General features: G+C 41.2%; 1 protein-coding gene across 2 annotated transcripts in view; it reads right to left on the bottom strand.

Annotated features, from left to right (window-relative positions):
* LOC136884851 (queuosine-tRNA galactosyltransferase) overlaps positions 1 to 22,503 on the bottom strand; it is a 99,535-nt gene extending 77,032 nt beyond the window's left edge. For both annotated transcript variants that reach the window (XM_068230009.1, XM_068230010.1), the window contains exons 1-3: positions 22,285 to 22,503; positions 18,731 to 18,956; positions 16,024 to 16,088 (exon numbers count right to left, since the gene is read on the bottom strand). In XM_068230009.1, the coding sequence (XP_068086110.1) occupies positions 16,024 to 16,088; positions 18,731 to 18,956; positions 22,285 to 22,323 (330 nt within the window). In that variant the 5' untranslated portion in view covers positions 22,324 to 22,503. The remainder of the gene's footprint in view (positions 1 to 16,023; positions 16,089 to 18,730; positions 18,957 to 22,284) is intronic.
* Between the last annotated feature and the right edge of the window lie 25 nt (positions 22,504 to 22,528).

The following is a 22,528-nucleotide window of genomic DNA, read 5'->3' as shown; positions in this document are numbered from 1 at the left end:
AGAATTTCCTTCTGTGTATGGGAGTGTTGACGGTATTCTCGTTAATTTTTATGCTCCTAGTGAGCACGAAGAGGTTTATGTTGATAGACATGGGCATCATTCTCTGTTATGTTATGTTGAAGCATACCTTTACAACACCAAAAGCTATGAGAATCTATCGTCATACAAGCAAAGTGTTATTGATAGAGAGGATACAGCAGACTCGTAAGGAGTTGGATTTCATCTCGAGGGAGTTGCTACAGCTGCATCTATGCCAATGGGAGGTCTTTGATCGTATTACTGCAGTACAAGGAACAGCATACTACATCAGGTAAGGCGCAAGCATATTTCCAAATATGGAAGGTTATGTCAGATGCAGAAACCACATGCCATTAGACTCGATGCCAATAAAGTTGTCGTAAATTTGTCCAGTATGCCTCTAAATGAAACCCAACAGGCTAAAGGTCTCAACTTTGCTGTAGCACCTACAAGAATTCCAATTGAGGAAGTTATTACATCTATTGAATCCTCAGTACATAACCTCACGCCTGATGAGGCTGAGGAAGTTAGAGAAGAGTGTTCCAGAGTTCTCAAGACCGCTAACCCATCCAACACCAACTTAAAACAGGTGAAAGCCAGGCGCTAAAAGATTGTTGTCCCCACTGACAAGGGTAACGCGACAGTGATGATGGATATAGTTTGTTACATGGCATATTACATCATGAATACATTTCAAATAGATTTATTGTGTAACTGGCAGCGTTTTTCCCCACAGTGGCCACAGGTTTCCGAGATGCTGGCAGTCTCCATGCAGTGATGGAACACTACACTTGCTTGCTTTTCGCTTTTATATCAAAAATTCAGTTCCCAAAAGGAAACTATAATTTAATTTCACCAACTGCAAATATAAAAGTCACCACCAGTCAGTAGTGTAGCCAGGATTTCAGTATGGGTGGGTGGGTGGGAGGGGGCATTCATGCAGAATTTTATTTTGATAGGTGTCCAAACTTCCAGAATTTAGGTGGTGTAGAATACCTAAAAAGGTAATGAGTGTCCTTGTACAGTAAGAGTGGCAGATTCCGGAAGCTAATAGTAATCTTCTTCCTCTTCTTCGCCACTTTTGCCACACCTGTGGGGTCACGGTTACGAACTGTACCACACATGTGGATTCGGCCCTGTTTTACAGCTGGATGTCCTTCCCGACGCCAACCCTATATGGAGAGTTGTGTGTTTCTTTAGTGGTTGGTAATGTAGTATGTTGTCTGAATATGAAGAGGAAAGTGTTGGGACAAACACCCAGTCCTTGAGTCAGAAGAATTAATCAGACGCTATGAAAATCCCCGACCCGGGACCCTCTGAACCAAAGGCCTCAACACTGATCATTCAGCCAATGAGTCAGACTCCGGAAGCTAATATTAAAATACATTATATATAAAATGCTTAATAAAAGTACATTCATTATAACTCCTGGGGTGTATGGAGTCTGGACTCCTTGACAACACCCCCGCGTACCTCTGTTACTCCCATCCTAACATAACAGCAGCATTTCATATATTCCAAGTACAAGTGAAATGAATGCAAGAATAAACAGTTTGAGTACAGATGCAATATTCTAGTTTAGAATAAATATGGTAATGTTAATATAATAATGGTCATGTGATAAGCAATAAAGAAATGACATTTTATACAAATAATGCGGCAAAGAAATACACACACACGTTGAATACAGGTTTCTCGCCCTTCTTGTCCATGGCTAGATGATGAAGCCAAGAGAATGATGGCCCACCGTGACTCGTTATTTCGACATTATAAACAAACCCTAGATATGACAGACTTCGCCTGAAAAGCCTTACATCGGATATGTTTTTGACATACTTGATGCCTCGGCGAAAACATCACTCGGGACATCACTCAATGACAAGCTCATGACAGAACCTAATTTACAGCGAGATCTTTTTCACATTGTACATAGATTTCACAGCCATACGTACGTCATGACGGCAGATGTGGAAAAGATGTTTCGGCAAATCCTCATCCATCCTGTCACAGGTGAACAATATAGTAGAAGTGGAAAGTGTTTTTGAAGACTTTATTTGTAAAGCATGATATAATGTTTCATTTGTAATGACCTAACCTGTACTGTGTAATATTTGTAACATACATATTTGTAAATAGGAGATTTCAATTCTGTACTTACTGAAAGTATCTAGAAAATTGTTGAACAGGGTGTGTGCCTTTTGTGGGTTATGTTTTCTAGAAGGAACTTTTTAACTATTCTGGAAATGGAAGATTCGCGAACGTGTGTATTTGAGAATGTTAGTTAAAGTTCGCGATGGGAGTAGGAATTGTGATTGGTGAACCTAGGAGGGGATGGGCGGACTCATGCATTCTGATTGGCTACTCCAAGGCCAGGGTTTTCTATATATAGTGAGCGAGGCAGCGTTCGTGATAATTCGGTCTTATCTTGGCCTGATCTGCCTTTAGTCTGTGTTGGTCTGCGTCGTGTGCGACGCCTCGCTTCCAGGATGGCGCACTTTCGGGTAAGCACTCTTACTTTCCGTTCCGGTTAAAATTTCCGTAATGTTTGGTTGCTACTTCGTATAGGAGTCTGCCCTAGCCTAACCTAGATTCACCAAATTAATTATTTACGACGCCTTAGCTTTTCTGCTGGTGTTCCCTGTTTGCTATTGAGGCATTCCCATTTCTTATTTCACTAAATATGTAGATTGTAATTTAATACATTTACCTTGGGGTTTGCCTCTGGTAGTTCAGTGTCACTTGATATACGCTAGAGTTTAGGAGAGTACATTCACTTCACTGTAAATTGTAATTGCTTTTACCTTGCTTTTGACCAACTAAATTGCATTGTACAACTGCTTTGGTAAAGAGATGTATAGTGATTTGAAATTTTGAATTTACAGAAAAGCATTATCAAAGAACCTCTAAGTTATGTATATCACAGAGCTTTCGTATGTTGCAACTTTGGTGGATTTCGTTTCGGAATGTATTTGTAAAATTTTCACTTGTAAATAATATTTTTCAAATTTAAGGATCACGGCGAATTATTTCTGAATCTGCAACCTAAGCCATATCCATGCCCTCAATAGGTCGTAGTTCCTTCCATTTTCCTGGTTCATTGTCCACTAGTTGGCCCTACTGATATTTCGTATTATGTTGTTGTTGGCTGAGATCCGCGTAGGCCAGCTGATGTTTCTCTGAGTGTATAGTGTTTTCTGATAGTTTGTAGTTGCTCTTACGTCCCTCCTTTATTGTGTTTAGTACTTGTTTTGTGTAACCACTGTAGTAAAGGTTACACATCCTGAAGATCGAGCATTACAGCAGATTTTGTGGAAAGAGGAATCTTCAGCCCCTGTGAGGATTTATCAGTTGAATACGGTAACATATGGAACAGCATCAGCACCTTACCATGCCATGAGGTGCCTAAATGAATTGGCTACTCTTCAGGAAAAGGAATTTCCAGCAGCAGCAAAGGCTATTCGCGATGATTTTTATATGGATGACTGCTTAAGTGGAGGAGACATTCTAGAAGACGTGATCGGGCTACGGCGGCAAATACAAAATATACTCAAGAGTGGTGGAATGCATTTGAGGAAGTGGAGGTCCAACAGCAAAGAGATCTTGCAGGATTTGGAGAGCAAAACCGACGAAGGTATTTTACTGGTTTAGACAAAGGTGAAGCTAGTAAGACTCTTGGACTCCTCTGGGACTCAGCACAAGATTGCCTTAAGTTTCGAGTTGAGCTGGCAAAGCAGTCACCAAGATCCAAAAGAGAACTCACCTCTAAAATCACACAGATTTTTTATCCACTAGGACTCTTGGGTCCAGTAAGGGAAGTTGTTGATGCAACACTTATGGGTACATGGATTTGAATGGGATCAGCCATTGTCCCAAGAGCACCTTCAGATTTGGAACGAGTACTATACGTCATTAGAAAGACTGAACAACATCAGAATTATGAGAAACATAAATCCTGGGAACTGCTCTGGCTCTTTTGATTTGTTTGGATTTAGTGATGCTTCAGAGAAGGCTTTCAGAGCCTGCATTTATGCAGTTTGTCAAACGCAAAGTGGTCTCTACATTTCCAATTTACTTTGTGCGAAGACGAAAGTAGCTCCTTTAAAAACTATTTCATTGCCAAGACTCGAATTGGAGGCAGCCTTTCCTCTTGACAACTTGTCAAAACAACAGCGAGTGCTTTGAAAGAAAAGATTGGTCAGATCAGATTATGGAGTGACAGTACAATTGTTTTGGGATGGATCAACACTGAGCCAAGGCTGCTGAAGACATTTGTGGCAAACAGGTTTGCCAAGATTCAAGAAGCCACTGATGCAACCACCTGGAAGCATGTTCCATCAACTGAAAATCCAGCTGATTTTCTCTCAAGAGGAATTACTTCAGCAGAACTCACAGATAAAAAGCTTTGGTGGAGTGGACCTTCTTGGCTTCGCACACAATGTCAACAACCAGAGCATTAAGAAGAATCTGAAATAGAACTACCAGAGCTGAAGGTCACAGCAGTTACGTTGATAGCAACATCAACCAGCATTCTACTGAAAAAATTCTCGTCATTTCCGAAATTATGCTGTATAGTAGCATATTGTCAAAGATTCATTTATAATTGCAAACTCAAACTGCCAGAAAGGAGAAAAGGTTCACTAGAAATACAAGAAACTTGTAAAGCAGAGAAACAGGTAGTCAAATGGACACAATTAGAAGCATTCCCTCAAGTACTACATTGCTTAATTAATAATTAATTAATAACCTCCCAAAGAAGAGTTCTCTAAAGTCACTCAGTCCGTTTCTGGATAGTGACGGACTGATTAAGGTTGGAGGAAGGCTTCGTTTTTTGGAGCTAACATCAGAACAGAGACATCCTGTGCTTCTACTAGCAAATCATCACATCACCAGAATGATCATGGAAAATGAACATCGTCGTCTGAAGCACTGACCCCCAGAGCAACTGCTACATGCAACTCGACAATATTGGTCTATCACCGGCAGAAGAGAAGCAAAAAATATTGTCAAAAGGTGTCTGAAGTGCTTTTGTTACCATCCTACAGTTCCGGAGGTACTCATGGCAGATTTACCAAAAGAAAGGGTTAGGTTAGTTGTTCGACCCTTTGTTACCACAGGAGTGGACTATGCAGGTCCAATATCTGTAAGAGAAAGCCACAGAAGAGGCCGCATTCATACTTACAAGAGTTACGTAGCTGTATTTACATGCTTCAGTACCAAGGCAGTGCATTTGGAGTTGGTATCGGAGCCAACGACCGAAGCTTTCTTAGCTGCACTGCAACGCTTTACGGCGAGAAGAGGTTTGTGCAAGTAGCTCTTCTCTGATAATGGGAAGAATTTCATTGGAGAAGCCAACGCACTATAAGATATTCAATCCTTTTTGGAAAAGAGGTCAATGACCATTACCTCCTCACTCGCTCAGCAGCAGATACAGTGGAGTTTCATTCCTCCCCGGTCTCCCCACTTCGGGGGATTGTGGGAAGCAGCTGTAAAGATAATGAAAAGACATCTGCTGACTGAAACACAGGGACGCGTGCTAACTTTTGAAGAAACCTACACTATTCTTTGTGATATAGAGGCTGTATTAAATTCACATCCCCTTACTCCCTTGCCAAATGATCCAAATGATTTAGAAGTCCTAACACCAGCACATTTTCTTCTAAGTGACTCGATCGTGCAACCTGTGCAAAGGGATTTGTTGAGAGAACCCGATAACCACTTGTCACATTGGCAGCATTTGCAGAAAATTTGGTGGCGGTTGTGGCAGAGATGGCAGTGAGAATACTTGCAAGAATTGCAAAAACGCGTCAAGTGGCACGGTACCAATCGACATATTGATGTTGATTCTTTGGTACTGTTAACTGAGGACAACATCCCTCCTCTATAGAGTGGCCTAGGGGTAAGATAGTTCAAGTTCACCCTGGACAAGATGGCGAGGTGAGGGTTGTCACCATTCGGACGGCTAGTGGAACTTTCACCCGAAGCATCAAGAAGATATGCCCTCTTCCCATTGAAAGGGATGACAAGGAGAACTGAATTAAAAGATTTCCTGTGATATCTCTAACTTTGTGTTATTTTTCATCAAAGATATAATTTCAATATTATTTTCTTTTAATCATAAAAATATGTATGTATAGAGTTTTGTATTAGTGCATATGTCAAGAATATTTAAGTATTTTTACAATAGGTATAAGATTACAATAGTTGAAAGAACTCCTTTCAAGGGGGGCAAAATGTTATGAAGAGACTTTTAATTTTATAAATTTATTTCATTAATTGAAGTTGGCACTTTCCGAGTCTATTTCCAATTGGTTGGACAGTTATGTATTGTTGAAAATGGTTACGCATGCAACAGTCATGTTCGTCATCAAGTTGTGATATCGCATCATTAAGACATATGAAATTCAATAAAGTATTGAAAGCACCAAGTTCCTTTACTTCAAAATCAATCAGACTACAAGTGCAGATGATACAGTATTCCTATTTCTTTTATATATAACATTATGGGTGCTGTCCTGCCTATACTACTTTTTTTTTCTTTCTTTTTTTTTTTTGCTAGTTGTTTACATCGCACCAACACAGATAGGTCTTATGGCGACGATGGGACAGGAAAGATCTAGGAGTGGGAAGGAAGCGGCCGTGGCCTTAATTAAGGTACAGCCCCAGCATTTGCCTGGTGTGAAAATGGGAAGCCATGGAAAACCATTTTCAGTGCTGCCGACAGTGGAGTTCGAACCTACTATCTCCCGAATACTGGATACTGGACGCACTTAAGCGCCTATACTACTGACGCATGCACATACTGAACTACTGTCTACTGAGCGGAACTTTCCCTCCTGTCTGGAAAACTGCCAATATTATACCAGTACTTAAGAGTTTAGACCCACAATCACCCTCTGACTATCGCCCTGCGCTTTCTAAAGCCCTTGAACGTTTAGTATACGAGCAAGTTCTGGAATACCTAAATAAAAATGCTCTTTTGGACCCTTTGCAATCTGGATTTAAGAAGGATCACAGTACCGCGGCAGCACTTTTGAAGGTTACTGAAGACATTAGAAATGCTATGTACAAACGACTGCTCACTATACTTATCCTTCTTGACTTCAGTAGCGCCTTTGACACTATAGTAATTCCGACTATGATAAAGAAAATGGAACTGCTAAATTTCGACCTGGCTGCGCTTAAGATTTTTGGTTCTTATTTGAGTAACCGTCAACAGCGTGTAAAAGTAAATGACAAAGCCTCTAAATGGAAAATGAAACTTAGTGTTACCCCACAGGGCAGTGTTCTACGGCCCCTAATTTTCTGTATTTATATCAATGACATACCATCCGTGACAGGAAATAACACACATTACCTCTGTGCAGACGATCTTCAAATACATCAACACTGCAATATGACCTCCGACGACTCAGTATATATGCACAACGAAACTCTTTTATACTAAACTGCACAAAATCTCAGGCAATCATAATTGGATCATGAAAATTACTGAGCTGCTCAAACAATGTCACAATCCCGCCTATCCTACTCAATGGTAACATTATTCCCTAGAGTAAAACAGTTACAAATCTTGGCGTAATGATGAAAAGAACAGTTGATTGGTCTGATTACATGAAAGAAATACGTAAAAAGATTTTTAGTGTTCTTCACTCTCTTAAACAGCAGAGGGATGTATTTCCATTTGAGCTACAGGCTAAACTAATACAGACACTCATTCTCCCTATTCTTGATTATCGTGACGTTGTTTTAGTTGACATGACGAGAGAATAAACACTTAAACATCAACGAGCACTGAATTCCTGCCTGCGAATTTTTTACAATATCAGGTACGATGTTCATATCACCCCATACTATCAGGCTGTCTCATGGCTGATGTCTGATAAACGTCGGTAGCTACACGCTTTAATGATGGTGTTTAGAGTGGTAGCTGAAAGACAGCCACTGCATATTTCTTCTAAATTCATCTTTTTATCATCATTACACAACTTAAATACACGTTATAGATCCATTCTTTCTATTCCACTGCACCGCACAAATAAAATTAATAGATCATTTGTGGTAACTGTCGCCAGATTATGGAATTCCCTGCCAGCTCAGGTCAGAGAAACAAGCTTTCTTTAAAAATCATGATTTAAGGTCACCTGCCAAGACTACCTGCTGAGGACAGCTGACTGAATGGTTGAAGTATGAATGTGTGCGTGCCTGAGGATTAATCATTTTTAATAGTTTTTAATATTAATTAGTTTTAATATTAATTTAGTTAGTAATTTATTTAAATTTACTTTAAATTCTATTAATTTATGTAGTTTTAACTATTTTAAGTATCTCAGTATTTTATTTAAGATTCTGATTAGTATGTGGTTAAGTGTACGAGGGGGCCTGGAGCCCTAACTTTGCCATTGTACAGACGTCACTAATAAATAAACAAACAAACAAATACATAAATACATAAATATAGAATGCAAAGCGTATGGGTATAGATACATATTTTGTTAGCTGGTAAAGAAAAATACACGTCACAACATATGCTAGCTAGGGTTTGCTTTGTTCTATTATTTTCCCTCGCAGTTAGTGCCACACAGCTGTGAGCTTGCATCCGAGAGATAGTGGATTCGAATTCCACTGTGGGCAGCCATGAAAATGGTTTCCCGTGGTTTCCCATTTTCACACCAAGCAAATGCTGGGGCTGTACCTTCATTATTAAGGCCACGGCCGCTTCTTTCCCACTCCTAGGCCTTTCCTATCCCACCGTCGCCATAAGACCTATCTGTGTCGGTGCGACGTAAAGCAAATTGTTAATTACTTTCCCTCACAAGCCTGGGAAACAGAATATAGAACCGTAGTATAAAGTTACATTTTTGTGACACTAATATTCGTATCTATAATTTTTATTAACATGCCAGAAACCAACTACATGGAGCTGTTGCCATTTCAACACCATTTTACGGGCCACCGACCCAAGCCGAAATTTGAACCTGCACACTCGGACTCAGAAGGACTACGACTCAACCAACTGAGCCACATGAAAAGGAGGCGTTTTTGATTATTGTTATAAACAGATGCAGTTAGTATTTTTACAAAGCTTTTATGAGGAGCATTTATTAAGGCGTACGTTTTCCAACTGTCCTACATGTATGAGGCCGGACAGAAGAACTAACTGGAAGCTAAAGAGCCCTGCAGGGGTGTCGCTTCCTTCTCTGTTCACTTTTCCAAACCAAACTCCATGGCATTACAGCCCCGAAGGGCCATCGCCTACCAAGCGACCGCTGTTCAGCCCGGAGGCCTGCAGATTACGAGGTGTCATGTGGTCAGCACGACGAATCTCTCCGCCGTTATTCTTGGCTTTCTAGACCGGGGCCGCCATCTCACCGCCAGTAAGCTCCTCAATTATAAACACGTGGGCTGAGTGATCCTCGAACCAGCCCTCAGATCCAGGTAAAAATCCCTGACCTGGCCGGGAATCGAACCCGGGGCCTCCGGTAAGAGGCAGGCACGCTACCCCTACACCGCGGGGCCGGCTGGTTGCTTTTAGGACTCCTTATTTTAGAATTTGACTTAAGGCATCCTGCATTCGATTCCCGGCACTGACAGAGTTAAGAAAGGCATGGGATGGGGAAGATACAGCCTTGTTTTTGGGTGCATTAGAGTTGGCCTTGAGTCTCCCGTAATCGAAATATCTACGACCTGGAAAGTAGTCACCTTCATGGGGTGTAGTACCAAAGTGGCTCCTTTTTATAAGAATACGAATTAAATGAATATTCTACTTCCTCACAAACGAAGAACGATATTACCAATTTTAAGAACAGTTTTAATAATGCAGCCGGTTTATGTTAAGAGTACAGAAGCTATGATTGTAAATGGTAACAATCAAAACCATCAATATCTACTGAAGATCCGTCACCGCACTCGGAAGGTCCGACTTTCTTTTCATATCCACCAGGCGAATTGGCCGTGCAGTTAGGGCACACAGCTGTGTGCTTGCATCCGGGAGATAGTGGGTTCAAACCCCACTGTCAGCAGCCCTAAAGATGGTTTTCCCATCACCACCATAAGACCTACGGTGTGACGTAAAGCAAATTCTAAATAAAAATTTAAAAATCTTTTCACAACACTTTCCAAGGAAAAGTTGTATCCACGCTACTGGCCTGGACTTGCACCCTGCACAGAAATTATTTTTTGGGTACGCCACTGCATCCACTCACCATTTAAGGTACAAGGTAAGCCCAAATAATGGTTGGATACTCAAAATACTCCACCATAAATGATGCGATTATGGCTCAAAAGTATAAAGAAAGGTAAGGGACGGGACCTAGTGTTTTAAGTAGAATCCGTATCAATAGAAGTGACTTCCCATTTAAAAAATGTTTTATGCATTGACTGCGATTCAAGCCTGGGCCGTCCTAATGAGAAGATAGAACCATTGGAAATGAGTTATCACGCCCACCAATCACAAAATAGTTACCCGCACTTTTTATGGTGCCATTGGAGGTTCAATCCGTTCCCGGGAATTTGACAAAATATATAGGCCTACCTATTGAACTTGGGCACACATCCGCGATTGTCTTGCTACTGTTAGAATTAAAAAAAAAAAAAAAAAAAACTTTTTCATAACTTACCAAGGATGCACATAGTTCTGGCTTCTCACTGACAAAACGGTCCCTCTTCAAAAAAAAAGTTGCTTATATGGCACAAAATGAGGGACTAAGTGCAGCTCACAATCCTGTCACAGTCTTCCCAACGCTGCAACATAAACACAGCACGTCTCTCAACCACAGCACAAACCAAGGATCCCTAGGACATTGTTGTTTCCGGAAACCGATGTGCAAAAGCTGACACGATGTTGAAAGCTTGCAACTGTTTAAGGCCTTGGCCCCCGTTATGTCGGTGATCACGTTCTGGCCTCCTACAGAGTAATCCCTTACTAATTGCCCTTTTCCTCATGTCTTGACATTTGTCAACACACGGTTACATTCCCAATACTGAGGCCTCTACAGTGAAATATCCCCGCGTATCACAATCCTAAGTGTTTTCCTTTCATTCAAGCAGTAAAATATTGACCCTTGCTAGTAGATTCTTTGTCACTTTGTTAATTTAACATTTCGGCGTAAGTTTTTAAGTTGTTCGTACCATATGTAAAACAATGGCTGATCCTCGCTCTAGTTTCAGGAAACTTTTTTCTTTTTTTTGGGGGGGGGGTCCTGGCCTCCCCCCCCTTGACTATGCCAGTGCCACCAGTGTCTTGAAAAGCTGTGGCAATGCAACAAAGAAGCCCACTGCTATACTGGGGGAAAACACTGGTAATTACATGACTAGAAACACCTTGAATACTTTCTTCTTCTTCTGTTCCTTTGTTAGCATTTGTCACACATACTAATGGGGTCTGCTTTACACAATTGTATGCCATGTCAGGATGAAAGCACGCAATTTTATCTTCAGGTATGGTGTCAAGCCAACACTGTCTCAATCATTGTACTGGCCTTTTCCCTTGAATACTTTCAACTTATTCTTATTCTTCTTCTTGATATGTTTCTGCTTGTGCAGGTCGTTCACAGAGCTTCTTTTCCCAGTCTATCGTTCATCACTGTCTCCTATTGTAGTCCTCTCCGATTTATGTCATCCTCCACTTGATCCCTGCATCTTGTTCGTGGTCTTCCAATTGGTCTTCCTCTACATTCTCAGAGCTCTTCTTGGTAATCTTTCCCGTTCCGATCTTTCGACGTGGCCGAGCCATTTCAGCCTGTTTATCTCCATAGTTTCTTTCAGGGGGTTGATCTGCAATGTGTCCTCCTCGTTTTACCCAAGATCCCTCACAGAAAAACTTATCTCTGTCGCTTGTAATCTACTCCAAGTCCAACATTCTGCTCCACAGGTCAGTATTGGCAAATAATATGATTTATTTATCACGATTTTTGCTTTGGTAGGTGCAGGGGTAGCGTGCCTGCCTCTTACCCGGAGGGCCCGGGTTCGACTCCCGGCCAGGTCAGGGATTTTTACCTGGATCTGAAGGCTAGTCCGAGGTCCACGCAGCCCACACGATTAGAATTAAGGAGCTATCTGATGGTGAGATAGCGTCCCCTGTCTAGGAAGCCAAGAATAACAGCCGAGAGGATTCGTCGTTCTGATCACACGACACCTCAGGCTGAGCAGCGGTTGCTTAGTAGGCCAAGGCCCTTCAGGGCTGTAGTGCCATGGGGTTGGGTTAGTTAGGTAATTATGTGTGATTCAAAGTATGAAATTAAATTAAGGCGTCCACCACCCACCTTTAGATGTCACCTGTGTGGCCGCATGTTTCATGTGAATATTGGCTTGAACAGTCATCAGCGACATGTCAACAGAGCCAACAGACTTCAAGAAGAATTGCAGGGGAAAAATGCATTCTCGGTAAAGAGTAGCAGCCACGACGATGATAACAAACTGCCGCATCCTACATCTGCTCTAATCTGCTTGGTCTACCCCTACCATTCTTACCGCCTATGCTTCCTTCAAAAACCAACTGAACAAGTCCTGGGTGTCTTAAGATGTGTCCTATTATTCGATCTCTTCTTCTCATCAAATTTAGCCATGATTATCTCCTCTCACCAATTCGATTCAGTATCTCTTCATTCGTGATTCGATCTCTCCATCTCACCTTCAACACTGTTCTGTAATACCACATTTCAAAAGCTTCTATTCTCTTTCTTGTTGGTGCGACATAAAGCAACTTGCAATAATAATATCCTCTTTCTTTTTGAGCTAGTTATCGTCCACGTTTCACTTCCATACAATGTCACACTCCAGACGAAAGTCTCTAGAAACATTTTTCTAATTCCTATATCAATGTCTGAAGTGGGCAAATTTTCTTTCTTGGTGCTAGTCTGCATTTTATGTCCTAATCTAATATTACTGTACCTGCATCACCTGACATCGTACGACTGCACTCCATTACTTTTGTTTTGGACTTAATTATTTTCATCTTGTACTCCTCACCAAAGACTCTGCTCATACCATTCAGCAATTTCTCCAGATCTTCTGCAGTCTCAGATAAAATAAGAATATCATCAGCAAATCTCACTGTTTTGATTCCCCCACCTTGGATTGTGATTCCCTTTCCAACTTCCTCTTTGATTTCCTTTACTGCCTGTTGTGTGTAAACACTGAAATGGAGGGGGGACAAACTGCAACCCTGCCTCACTCCTTTCTCGATTGCTGCTAGTTTTTCATAGACCTCAATTCTTACCTTAGCAGACTGTTTTTTTATATAGATTGTAGATAACTCTTCGTTCTCAGTATCAGATCCCGATCACCTTCAGAATCTCATAGCATAAAGAGTCAAATTATTTAGGAGAAAGGCTTCCTTCCCCAACGAACGTACTGCGCAATTATTATTCCTTCCGTCTCCATGTCTCAAGTGGCAAGTGTTCTTCTTAAAGATGAGAATTCAAATTCATTATGATGTCTGATAGTTTAATGTCTTTGATTTGTTCCATAGGCCTTTATTTGGTACTTCCAGGGCTGGAACAAAACTAATGTCAACATACACAACCACCACATCTCGGCAGGCCATCAACGTGACAAGTCGCACCCATTGCCAGAAGTGGAAGGCACAGGATACCAGTACCAGGGTTTCCCTACCGCTTCAAGTACGCCATCGCATGTATGGAGCGGTTCTTTCTGTTAGCAAAACAGAGACTCCAGAACACCCCACCTCCAACGCTCACAGAGCAGCATGGTGTGCGTGTGGTCTGGCTTCACTAAGAGAATAATGAACCCACTGAGGTGTGGAACAAAGGCTGTCTATCATAATAGATCATGAATAATATTCTATTATTTATTATTCTTCAAACTGACATATGTCGCTATACGGGACATGATAAACTTATGATTTAAAGGAACAATATTATAAAATGAATGCACGCACAAGATTTTCACCATCCTGTGTGCAGTCAGGACGGAGCATCCCGTACAATACGCAGAGCTGGTAAACCCTTCAGTCAAGCAGCAGATTCTATTTCAAACCTCCCCGCAGTGTTCATACGTAGCGAGGCCATAGGACGCTGCTGATGGTGATTGCCTACTTTGGATGAGAATGTTAAGCTTAGTGTAGACTATATTTCACCCTCTCCCAGACGTACCGGTCAATGATGGGCGTCAAGTAAAAAGACCAGAGCTAGGCCTCTCCTCATGCCACATGTGGTCAATGAAACCAGAGAATAAGTGAAGAAATGTACCTTGGGGAAAAAGAAATTGAGGCTCTGATCATACTGCCACGCTGTGTGGGTCAGATGTGAGGTCAAGCTGAACACACCAGCCTCATGCTGGCACCTCGGCAACTCTTCATATCATCTCTACTTCTACTACTCTGCTAGTTTGGTCCGAGGAGAAGCCTGCCGCAAGAACAAAGAGGAAGAGACTCAATCAAAGCGGGCTGTGACTGTCATCCTAAGCTCGGCAGTCGATAAGAGACTTGTTCAATTACTCTCACATGTGTTATAAGCAGCGAAGGTACAAAGAATAAGGCTGTATCATACCTGCCAATGTTTAGAAATAAAAAATAGGAAGATTTTTAATTCTTGAATTTCATCATATATATTGCACCACAGTGTAGGTCAGGACAAAAGGCATACATATCTACAGTTACAATGTGAATTGGCCATTAAATTTAAAATCCTAAACTAAGAAAACATAAAATTGTTACAAAAAAAAGTACCTAATCATTCTCATTTAAGACACATACGAATAATAATATGTGTCACACTGACACACACAACAAAATGTAGAATGGTTTCCTTTATTAGACGGTAAAATGAAAGGAAATGTATATGTATCTCTGAACACTTAAAGATAACCTTTGTTATATTTTTTTGCCATAATGAGAAGAGAAAATACCAGAAACTGTCACCGACATAACTCATTCAACTCATTACAATTATGCACTGAAATACGCGAAACTATCACATACAAAACAATTCAATGTCCCGTACATTATTAATATACAAATCTGACAGAGGGAGGGGGGGGAGAGCATACAAACGCAAGACAAAACATGTGGCCAGCACCAACAAAACTATGCACAGAAACGATGTTAACAGCGCACGAACCACACAATAACAAACTCATTCTTTTGTTCCGATTAACTGAGTCGCTAGCACGCGGTAGCCTCTCTTGCTTGCAGGACGATTGAAGTCCCGAATCCCCAGCTGTATAAAGGACACATGCTGCTGTGGTGAGCATAAAACACGATACACGAAGGCGACGGACGAAACACTCACGAAATTCAGCATCGAATAAATACTCTTGAAAATGAGGTTGTGTAATTTACACAAGCACATATGAATTTATCCTTTATTCTAGGGGAAGAGTTATGACTGTAGTAGATGTTGTAAAACCTAACCCCACACCCCGAAGGGCCATGGCCTAACAAGCGACCGCTGCTCAGCCTGAAGTCCTGCAGATTACGAGGTGTCATGTGGTCAGCATGACGGATTCTCGCGGCCGTTATTCTTGGACTTCTAGACCAGGGCCGCCATCCCACTGTTAGATAGCTCCTCAATTGTAATCATGTAGGCTGAATGGACCTCGAACCAGCCCTCAGATGCAGGTAAAAATCCCTGACCTGGCCGGGAATCAAACCCGTGGCCTCAGTGTAAGAGGCAGGCATGCTACCCTTACACTGCGGGGCCAGCACTGGAGGTTATACTGGTCAAAAATAGGAAGAAGTAAAAATAAATTGGAAAATCGGAAGACGAGTTAAAAAATGGAAAGTTTCCGGGTAAATCGAAAGGGTTGGCAAGTAGATGCTACATAATAAAGATGCGGTTGTTCACCGTGATCAGACACCAAGCACAGTCTGGCAGACTCCTTGACCAGAGTGCTCAACAGTCTACTATACCCTAAAATACTGAGCGAGGTCCATTTCTTATAAATGAGTTTACATGCGTATACACATGTGTAATTGGGGATTCACAAGGCACACAATAAGTTAAGAACTGACTGAGCAGGGCTACATCAAGAGTAAAACTTACTTACAATGTCGTGAAAGCAGAGATAGGTCCCAAGGCTCTGCTGCACAGCTCGGTTCTTAGCAAATCCCACTGCAACAAGAATGACGAAAGTTAAGACACGTGATAGTGACATCAACACTCACAGTCATGTTTAGAACCAAGAACAGGCAAACATTTCTCTTATCCGTCAGTCTGGCCTTAGTGTGGACTAACTTTAGTCCTGGTTCATAGGTAAATTGATAGAGGACTATCTTCATTAACATGGAGTTCATACATGAAGTAGCATTAGTGCATAAAAAAATGAAATGGCATATGGCTTTTAGTGCCAGGAGTGTCCGAGGACAAGATCGGCTCGCCAAATGCAGGTCTTTTGATTTGACTCCCGTAGGCAACCTGCTCGTCGTGATGAGGATGAAATTATGATGAAGACAACACATACACACAGCCCCCGTGCCAGCAAAATGAACCTAACACAGATTTGCATGGAATTATTCAGCCAAATTATTTTCAGTGTCTCAGTTTCATCCTAAAGAAGGAACATTACTGGCAATGAGGAAGTTTCACGATATTGTTAAGTTCGTTTGAAATCTACACCGTAAATCATCACACGCAACTGGAACTGTACAGGGTAGACACATCAGGATTTAAAGTCATGGAAGATGCGGAAATTTATTTTACGATACATGGATGGTTTTAATTAATACTGTATTTTCACGAACACACTGTACTCGAACAAACTTTCAGTGCATTAGATCACGTTCACTACAAAGAGATGTTAGGAACGGAACAAAAATGGCCAACCAGACATTAGTTGGATTTGAACCCACAGCCTTCAGATTTTGCGTTGGATGCTCTTACCAGCTGAGCTATGGTGGTGTAGGTCATATTTCTTCTGTTGGAGAGGATGGTTTTCTTTGAATGTTCAGCTAACAAAATTAATAACCGACACACAATGAACCGTACGTGCTACGAAAGCATTGTCAGCATCCCGCTGGTCACTGAACGCCATTTTCTCTACTTTCGAGGGTTGGCAGCTTGTCACCATTTATTGCGTCCTGCCAACACTGCTTCCGTCGTCCTCTCGGGTGTAGACCTTCAACATGAAAATTAAGAAGATAGTTGGGAACAGTACCAGGTGCTTAATGCAGTGTGTGGCCATACCATCATTTTATCGACAATTGGAGCGACACCCATTTGCTCTCAAAATGTGGCATTTTTGACAAGGTCAACAAGAGAGGTACCCATACTCCAACAAAGCATTCTCATTTCCATGGCATCTGACATTTTGTCAGACGGTTGACATTCGGCTCCATAAAGCACAACTGGCCGTTCTACTATCCGATATATCTTGCATTAGAGACAGAGAAGCACGCTGGAGGGGAAGTGTTTATGATTTATAAATTTCATTGTAATAAAAATTCTCAAACTTAAATGAGAATAGCATTATAAATAGGTCTGAATTTGTTTTATGTCGCACCAACACAGATAGCTTTTATGGCGACAGGAGTGCCTAGGAGTGGGAAAGAAGTGGCCATGGCCTTAATGAAGGTACAGCCCCAACATTGACTGTGTGGGAATGGAAAACCATTTTGCAGGCTGTCAATAGTGGGGTTCGAACCCACTATCTCCTGAATGTAAGCTCACCGCACGGCCAACTTGCTCGGTTATAGTTTTGCAAATGAAGAAGTTGGTCAGTGTATCCTTCTGAGGAAGGGTGGATGTGTAGTATCCCACAATGCAACAGGATCACATCTACAACAGAACAATGTTTTGGTTGCTGCAAGTGTTACCAGTATTATTATTTTTTATTTATTTTTCTTTTTTTTGCTAGGGGCTTTACGTCGCACCGACACAGATAGGTCTTATGGCGACGATGGGATAGAAAAGGCCTAGGAGTTGGAAGGAAGCGGCCGTGGCCTTAATTAAGGTACAGCCCCAGCATTTGCCTGGTGTGAAAATGGGAAACCACGGAAAACCATCTTCAGGGCTGCCGATGGTGGGATTCGAACCTACTATCTCCCGGATGCAAGCTCACAGCCGCGCTGCACCAGTATTATTATTGATCAGCTCTGTTACCTTCTTGAATTTCTTTATCTCGGTTCATTATCAGTGCTTGTCAATCACATGTCAACAGAAAACAAACACAACTTGTTGCAGACGTCTCAAACATGCTATACTGCACTCACACGCTTGGCAGCAATGATTAACTGATTCCGTGTGGCCTTCTGAGAGGGCTGTGTGGTGGTGGTGGTGGTGGTGATCGTGGTAATGAGGTAGAGAGAGGTAACAGCACTTAGCCTACTCCTGTCGAACAACAAGGCTTACCGTCCCCATCCATAGGAGGAAATCGTCATCAGAAGTATTATATGCCCTCACTCTACTCCACTGGAATTGGATCTAGAGCTTTGGCATGCAATCTGGTGGTCATAAATTGTATACCACCACCTCTTCTAGCCTGTCAGCCAACGTTCTAATGTTGAAAACTTTTCCATGATCAGGACTCAAACCAGCTAACCATAAAGACTTGAGGCCTTAACAATGAGCACCATCAGGTGGGCTACGTACAAGACTAGTTTAGAACATTTTCTTTGTCTGTAGTCAGGTCTAAGGCACAACTAGTGAATAGCACCCCAGACTAATTCTTACTGCTGCTGGGTTTGAACCCATGATCCACAGGCCAACAACTCTACCATTAATTTCCAGAAGTAGCTATCTGGAATAAGGCAACTTACCTCCACTCGGTAGCAGCGAGGTGTTCTGTCCTATAACCATGGTTATGTTCGGCTCCAGGGAACACTTCTCTTGCCAAGTTTTCAAGAGATTGCTGGTCTCATCCGTACTCGAATCATTATACACAGAGACTTCGAGTCTCAAGTAATCCTTTGCTGTTTGACTGAAGATGGAGCTGAAGCTTTCATTGATGAAAGGTTCTCCATTGTGGACGGGTATGATGATGGACTGCAATAAAAGAAAGAGAGAGATAAATTTAACGACATTGCCATTAATGACCAGACACCCCTGAAAGGAAAGTAAATGGATCACTGAACCATATAAGAAATAACAAACGTATTTTATTGGTCCACCTATTCAATACTATCCACTGTTATGTGGTTACATTCATAAACTATATAGATTAACTGTATATGTTTTGCCCTTCTTAGAGGGCATCTTCAGCCTTTAGTCAATCTTAAAATGCTAGACTTAAATATTACATAAAAATGTGAAACAAGAAAGTAGACAATTAACATTGTAAAGCTAAAACTAGTATACAAAGTCATTTGAAATATGGACAAGACTAAATTAAAACTGTGACAACAAAATAGATTAAAACTAACTCAACGTCAGTCTAAAACCATGCTTCTGAAGCTAAAACTAGATGTTCATCTTTCTATGACGTGTGGAAATTGTATATTTTCAAATACGTAATCCTAAGGTAGTCACTAAAGATCTTGCCCAAAGTTAAAATTTGTGTGTTCAAACTGAATTAAAATGAACAGCATTTATACCAGAATTTAATTTTGTGCGAGTTGTGAAATACGCAGTTGGTACGTCATAAATAATGTAACAGGCAAACCAACACTGCTGTAATGGGAGGACGTGTATAACATCTAGGCATACATGTAAGTAACAGTTCTAGTCCAGTAAAATGGGGAACCTATTTGCTCTTGTAGGATTTTAAAATTTATTTCCGCTTCGTTTCAATCCAGAGAAATGATGTTCCATTCAACTATCAAATAATCTCTACGAAGGGCCTTACGTCCAATTAGACTACGTCGTCATCTACATTTCACCTTTATGATATTTTTAGCAGCAATTCCGGCTAATGTCTTATATCTGTCTCTAATGACAAACCCTTCATTCTTACCCATTACACTATTTACGACGCAATCTTTAGCTGACTTCTTTGCTAGATTCAATTTTCTAGTAAGTTCCTTCAATTTCTCCTTACTTCCACAGCCATTTCTAACTCTATTTCTTTCCAGTCTGCACCTCCTTCTTAGTCTCTTTACTTCTCTGTTATAATATAGAGGATCCTTACCATTTCTTACCACCTTTAAAGGACCAAACCTATTTTCACATTCCTCAACAATTGCTTTAAACCCATCCCAGAGACTGTTTACATTTTTATTTACCATTTTCCAGCGATCATAGTTACTTTTTTTAAACTCCCTCATGCCTGCTTTATCAACCATATGGTACTGCCTAATAGTCCTAATTGTAATACCTTCCTTTCTTTCACATTTATTTTTAACTACTACAAAAAAAAATAGCTTCGTGATCACTAATACCATCTATTACTTTGGTTTCTCTATAGAGCTCATCTGGTTTTATCAGCACAACATTCAAAATATTCTTCCCTCTAGTTGGTTCCATCACTTTCTGAATCAGGTGCCCTTCCCATATTAACTTATTTGCCATTTGTTGGTCATGTTTCCTATTGTTCACATTACCTTCCCAATTGACATTTGGTAAATTGAGATGCTACTATCACATTCCTTTCCATATCATTTCCAACATAGCTGATTATCTTATCAAATAATTCTAAATCAGCGTCAGCGCTACCCTTTCCCGGTCTGTACACTCCAAAGACATCAAGTTGCCTATTATCTTTAGAGAAGAGCCTTACCCCCAGAATTTCATGTTTTTCATCCTTAACTTTTTCGTAGCTTACAAATTCTTCTTTCACCGGAATGAATACTCCCCCTCCTACCGTTCCTATCCTATCTCTACGATACACACTCCAGTTGCGTGAGAATATCTCTGCATCCATTATATCATTTCTCAGCCATGATTCAACTCCTATTACAATATCTGGTAAGTATATATCTATTAAATTACTTAACTCGATTCCTTTGTTTACAATGCTTCTACAGTTGAGCACTAACATTTTTATGTCATCCCTACTTGATTTCCAGTTCCCTGTTCGCTTAACACCGCTCCCTAGGCCACCCCGTTTCCCTGAATATATCTGCCTATAACCTTCTAAACAAGTTTCCTAACTTATATGTACCATTGCGGTTTAAGTGAAGGCCATCTGGGCGCAGATCCCTGTCTCCTACCCACCCATTAGGATCTAGAGATCTCACTCCCAGTTTCCCACATACCCACTCCATAGTCTCATTTAAATCCCCAATCACCTTCCAGTCGGTATCCCTCCTACAGAGTATTCCACTGATAACAATATCCGCTTCCTTAAACTTCATCCGTGCCGCATTTACCAGATCCCACACATCCCCAACTATGTTGGTACTTATACCTGCTTGCCTTACGTTGTTAGTACCAACGTGAAATACTACCACCTTCTCCTTTCCCTGTTCCTTCTCTTCATCTGCCTCAACCTAATTCCTGGATAACACTCTACCCTGGCTCCCTTTCTTCCACACACTTTCCCCACATGTCTAACGATGGAATCCCCCATGACCAGAGCCTCAACCCTATCCACCTCATTTGATCCCCTCCCCTCCTGCTCAGCCCTCTCACTGCTGATATACTTTTTGTGATCATTTATTGTTATTGAAATTAATGTTATAACTTAATTATCATTAATTATAATTCTTGGCTAATTTTGCAAGGAATTTTTAATTTACAAAAAACAGAAATCTACAGTGTAAAATAAAATGATAACAATAAACATTAATCCCAAAACAAATATTGCATTTCTCCTCATAAAACAAATAATGACCGGGCGAGTTGGCCGTGCGCGTAGAGGCGTGCGGCTGTGAGCTTGCATCCGGGAGATAGTAGGTTCGAATCCCACTATCGGCAGCCCTGAAGATGGTTTTCCGTGGTTTCCCATTTTCACACCAGGCAAATGCTGGGGCTGTACCTTAATTAAGGCCACGGCCGCTTCCTTCCAACTCCTAGGCCTTTCCTATCCCATCGTCGCCACAAGACCTATCTGTGTCGGTGCGACGTAAAGCCCCTAGCAAAAAAAAATAAAAAAAAATAATGCAGAATGATCTTTTTTAAAACACCAGTCAAGCTTCTCCTCGGGCTAACCTTTGACATCAATCACCACCACCACAATTTCCCATTTCCCAACTATCTCTTCCACTACATGGAATTAACGGTACACAGGGAGTGACGTAGTTTGAGTTGATCGTCCTGTGGGAGAAGCAAAACTTTTTCCCACCCTCCTCGGCAAAAATGGAAAGGTGAGTTATTGAAATATGGAACAGCACAGATAGGACTGATGGGGACAGGGACATGTAGAGAGCTACGTCAAACTACAACGTGGACTAACAACAATATGAAACAAAACATTTTATTTAATTAATATTCTTACAACATCAACTGGCTGGCATATGTTGGTGCTTCTCTCCATTTCTATACGACCGCAGTGATATTCGCCATATCATTCGAGCGGACCATATATTTCTCCTATTTAATTTCTTCTCGATATTTCAAATCACTGTAATATCCAAAGTCGTCACTATTTTTAAACACTACGTCAACTCTTGCAACCATAACCTTAACTTATTTAACGCAAATGCTCTGCGTCTCCGATTTGACACGCGGAATACAGCGTC

This window comes from Anabrus simplex, chromosome 13, assembly GCF_040414725.1.
Source record: "Anabrus simplex isolate iqAnaSimp1 chromosome 13, ASM4041472v1, whole genome shotgun sequence".
NCBI classification, from domain to species: Eukaryota; Metazoa; Arthropoda; class Insecta; order Orthoptera; family Tettigoniidae; genus Anabrus; species Anabrus simplex.
Note: the sequence above shows the minus strand (reverse complement) of the source record. Positions and strands in the feature narration are given on the sequence as shown.